The sequence below is a fragment of the Passer montanus genome, unplaced genomic scaffold (assembly GCF_014805655.1).
Source record: "Passer montanus isolate IOZ18808 unplaced genomic scaffold, ASM1480565v1 scaffold21, whole genome shotgun sequence".
Taxonomy (NCBI): Eukaryota; Metazoa; Chordata; class Aves; order Passeriformes; family Passeridae; genus Passer; species Passer montanus.
In genome coordinates, this window is record NW_024366703.1 from 10,009,230 (window position 1) to 10,014,019 (window position 4,790).

Genomic DNA, 4,790 nt, shown 5'->3' on the forward strand with positions numbered 1-4,790 from the left:
GCTCTTGTTTCTGCCTCCTTTTTATTTATTTTAAACAGAATAAATTAAGCGGTACATCTAATGCTGCCCTTTGGTATTGCAGTCAGGAGGAGAGCACAGAATAATTAAGCTCATGGCAAGTGAGTATTTACCAGATCTGTTTTGGAAAACACAACTGACTTGCGTAGGAGCGTCCACGCTGGCACAGATCCTGTGAACGTGTCTTTGCAGCAGAGCTTCGTGCAGCCCTTGCTCAAGAACAAGATGGATCTAAGGATGACTCGCTTACAGGAACTCGGTAGAGCCTCTCCTTTGTTTTTCAGTTCCACGTCAAGATTTCAGGTGTTCCAGAATGCTGGGAATAGCCGTTCCAGGGCCGGGAATATGCTGTGCTCTAGGAGAAGCGCTTCAGTGCTCGAGCGGGTCTGGTAAGCCCGGCTTGGAGCAGGGGCTTGTGGAACTCGGTACCTCTAAAGACGGGTTCAAAGCAGCGCCTGGGCAGCGACCAGCGCAACTTGCACACCAGCGGCGCCCGAGGCGCGGCCTGCCCGCCCAGCCGGCACCACCCCCCGTCAGGCCCCGCTTAGCCCGCAGCCCCGTTCCAAGCGGTACCTGCGAGCGCGGGGCCGGGCACGACCCTGCCCGCGCTACTGCCGGGGCGGCGCGGCCCCCGCGGACGGCGGCGGGGCCGCCTCGGGCGGCTGGGCCGCGTCCAGCACCGCCTTCTGCAGCTTCTCCAGCTTCTCCAGCGACACCGACTTGAGGGGCAGGATCTTGGGCTTGCACAGCACCATGGAGGCCGTGTCCTCCACCGACAGCTGTCCTGCAAAGGGAGAAACGGGCCGTGAGCGAGGGGCGGGCCGGGCGGCCGGGCCGGGCGGCCGGGCCGGGCGGTGCTCGCCGCCGGTACCTTGCTTGGGCAGCACCTCCCGCAGCGCTCCCGTCCCCTCCGGCATGGCGGCTCCGGCACGGCACCGCCTCTGGGGACAACTACAGCTCCCAGCCTGCACTGCGCGGCGCCACGCCCACGCACCCTTCCCGTGCCCCCCGGTGCGTGCTGGGAGTGGTAGGCCTAACGGGGCTGCGGCCGCCCCAATGCGCGCTGGGAACTGTAGTCCTCGGCGTGGAGCTGCGCAGGGCAGCCCCGGGCGCGGCGGGAAGGGCTCCGCCGGGGCTGTCCCGGTCCCGGGATTCCGGGATGCCGCTCCCCGCCTCAGCTGCGCCGGGCTTTGCTCTGGGGCGGAGCCGTCCCACCTGCGCGGGCCTGCCCGGCCCGGCGAGCCGCTGCCTGCCTGCCCGCCCGCCAGGGCCCGCCGCGGAACTCAGGCTTTGAGGCGCTTTTATGGTTCATTTTCTGCTTCTGTAAATAAAATCCCCAGCAAACACCGTCCAGCAGACGGGCGTGGCCAGGGCGTACGCGTCCCGGTTTTCGTTTGCAGGCAGCGCCTGGGGATCGCGCTGTGAATCACGCTGTGTTTGACATGTAAACAGCAGCAAAAGCCGCTCTCTTTCTAAACACCGAGAGCTCAAATGTCGCCGAACCTGACGGGCCAGTGCACCGCGATCCCCACGGGGGTCCGCCTTTCGCAGGATCTTTGCCACCGGGAGCAGCTTCCCTGGGAAAGCCCCGCGGGAGCCGGGAGGGGCCGGCAGGGATTCACCTGCCCCGTGCCCCGGCAGGCCCCGTTCCGGGATGTGTTGTAATTCTGGAGTTTGCTGACGAGCTTGCTGTGTGCCCCGCACACCCTGTGCGCCCGGGGATTGCCAGCTCAGGCTGGTAATCCTGCTAACCTGGCCTTGGCAGGGGGAACGCTCCTTGCAGTGTGCTGGGATTGAGATCCGGCTTCTTGCTATGCACAGGGATGGCCGTGGATGAGTAAAATGAGGGGAAAAATTATCTTTGATAATAATTCTTTTCCATTCTGCCTTGGTGGTGGCTGTCTGCGTGCTTCCTTCCCTCTGCTAGCTCCAGTGGGAGCTCTCTGCTGTGGGATCAAAGGTTTGCTGGGAGAGTAGTGATAAAACTTTTAACTTCCAGTAAGCGGCACCTCTCTGCCAGTTATTTAAAGCCTCTGTCTGCATTGTTCCAGAACTATTTCCTTTTTCCTTTAGGCAACCTAGAGTAGGAAGCTGACAATCCCTCAGGTACCCGGCTGCACCTCTGGAAGCCTCTCCTGATGCTGGGTTGGAGGCCAGCAGAGCCCAGAGCGTGAGAGAGAGCAGGGCTCCTCCTCCTGCCTTTGTGGAGCTGGCCAAAGGGGACTCTCCTGGGCAGCACAGAAAGGGGCCTTTTTGGCCTTACTCACATTTCCACTTTCAGGTCAGAATACCAGTGTTGGTGAGGCTGTAAAATGGATGTGCTTGCTGGGGACATCCTTCTCTACCCTTTGAAGTGCTCAGAAGCATTCCCACCGATTTCAGTGAGAAAAGTTCCTTTGTCTGATGTGCCTTTCCTTGTGCCAATCAGTATTTTGTGCTGACTGGAAGGGAAAGGACAAGGCACTGCTTTATGATGGATGTTTTTAGACCAGGGCATTTTAAACAGTACGTGCAATTTGCAGATCAGTAATTTGTAGTTGTTTGTCAGTTTGTTTGTAAGAAACTATCCACCCTCTTAGATATGGCCAGGGCTAAAAATGAACATAAAAGATACCCAGTTATGACTGAAAACTTTGCACTGTGAAAGCAGAGTTATTCCTGTGGTAACAAATATGGCCTGCAGAGCAACAGAAACGAGCTGAAAGCAAGATGTTGAAATCAAGTTGTAGGCCAGGTTTTTCACCAGTGTCCTTCACAGTGCCAATGGCCACCTGGAGTCCAGCATTATGTGAGCACTTGCATTTGGAGCCCATCTCAGTTGTGCAGGGAATCACTTTCCAAAAGCAGTTTTCCTGCCAACAGGGTTTGTTTGCTTGGTGATAAGAAACAATGGTCAGCTCAGTTTGTTGCTTGAGCTTTTTAGTGACTGAGAAGTCTGGCATCCTGTACTAGACCCATTTTCTTAGCTACTCAAATGCCAGCTTGGCAGCCTATCTAGGAAGCTGATAGCACTGGGACAGGCGTGATTGTGGAGGTTGTTTTCAACAGTTTCTAGTAAGTCTGTTTTTAAGACACCTCCTTCCTTTTTTCCTTTCCTGGGAAAAAAAATCATAGTTACCACCTTCATGACTGGGAAGTCTGGATGAGAGAGAGGAGGGAGGCTTGGGCATGCAGCTTAATATCCTGCTTTTCAAAGTGCCTTAAAAACAGGACTGAGTTTAGTTTTGAGTAAGGCTTGTATTTATTCATAGTTATACCCCATTTTTTGACCTTTTTGTCCTCTGGGGTTGACATGTGCTCAAGCACCCATTCATTTCTCTCACGGGCCTTTCCAGTTGCCAGGAATAGCTGGGTAGCTTTTGCCAAAGCCCTTCCATCTGGGAAAAGCACCGTGCACTTGCAGTGGGGCTGTGCTGAGTCAGTGCGTTATCTTGGTGTCATTCCACGGGGCTGAAGAAGTCAGAACAAGACTGTCCTTGTGCTCAGGTCTCAAGTTGTGTCTCCATGCCATGAAGCTTCCCAGAGTCCTGAGACTCGACCTCGGGATGAAACCCAGTGTTATTTGAGAAAGCCTGAGCGTGGTATCCATGGAGAGGACAACGTGCTCTAGGTTGCACATCCTTATTTTACTGATGTCACAAACAAGTTATTCTTGTGCACTGCAGAGAGCCTCACAGCCACAAAACCAGCAATAATTTTATAAATGATAAGCTTGTTTTCCTCCTCCTGTTCCCAGATACTCTGAGTGCAGCAGACAGCAGAGATGTGCATTGCTGGAATCCAGAGGGTTTCGTAATTTGGCAGCCACTTGCTGAAAGCCCTGCAGATACAAAACAACACTTATTTCAAGTCTTGAGAAACATCTCCTACTAAGTAGAAGAAAAAAGCATTTAGGTGAAGCAATGTTGCCAGTCCCATTTGTTTATGAGGCTTGGGTTTTGTCTTTATACATTTTAAATGCTTTTTATTTTCCTTCTGCTTTTTAAGCCTTTCAAGTTCATGTTTTCCATATGACAAGAAAGTCTGGAATCAAGTCCTTACTTTTAAAAGCAAAAATTTGGTTTAGAGTCCTGTATAATCATGCAGCTCCAGACATGGGGTGTTTAAAAATACCACTCATCAAGTCACTTTGATGAGAACTACCCATCTTGAAGGTGACTTTCTGTTCTGAGTAAATTTTTTGTTGACAGTTTAAGAAGATTTTAACAGCATCAAGTGTTTTCCACTTGGATCTCTCTCTCTTTTCTTCTTTTCTAAAATGCTAGAGCTTGTTTCACCTCTCTGTGTGCTGAAGAGATCAGAAATGTAGTGTGGCAGCATTTGGTGAACAATGCATCCCAGTGCTTTCAGAAATACACCTGCAGGTTTCATGCAGTTGTCCCTGAAGCTGCTGAGTGGTACCCTGGGACACAGAGCCCAGCTTCAGAGAGAGGAGGAGGAGGAAGGTGGTTTGGGTTTACTGGGTGGGGTAAGGCAAGGAACAGAAAGCCTGGCGTGGCTCCCTGCAGAAATCCCAAATGCCTTCAGAGCCTGAAGCTTGGTTGCTTGGTGTTTAACCCAGTCCTTGTTTTTGAAAGGAAGTTGGCAGACAAATGATTTTTTTTTTAGTGGAACGTTCTGAATATACTTATTTTATGTTTGTTGTGTGATGCAGTTTGATGTAGTTTGAGGCAGATCTTCAAGCTGTATGCAAAAGGCAAGGAGACGTGCCTGGAAATGCATAATCCGAGGGACACAGGTACAGTTTTTGACAGGCTGCTCTTCCTGCTAAC

The 4,790-nt window shown here is 52.4% G+C and overlaps 1 protein-coding gene across 3 annotated transcripts; it reads right to left on the reverse strand.

The window, feature by feature from the left end:
• Positions 1 to 2: 2 nt before the first annotated feature.
• On the reverse strand, positions 3 to 1,050 carry BBIP1 (BBSome interacting protein 1). 3 transcript variants are annotated; one of them, XM_039708964.1, is made up of 3 exons: positions 890 to 1,050; positions 592 to 802; positions 3 to 373 (listed from the first exon to the last, which is right to left on the reverse strand). In XM_039708964.1, exons 1-2 carry the CDS (start codon positions 933 to 935, stop codon positions 627 to 629), a joined length of 222 nt encoding a protein of 73 aa, XP_039564898.1. In that variant the 5' UTR covers positions 936 to 1,050; the 3' UTR covers positions 3 to 373; positions 592 to 626. The 3 variants fall into 3 exon arrangements, with proteins under 3 accessions (XP_039564898.1, XP_039564896.1, XP_039564895.1); XM_039708962.1 differs by having other exon boundaries at positions 3 to 449; XM_039708961.1 differs by having other exon boundaries at positions 3 to 802.
• Between the last annotated feature and the right edge of the window lie 3,740 nt (positions 1,051 to 4,790).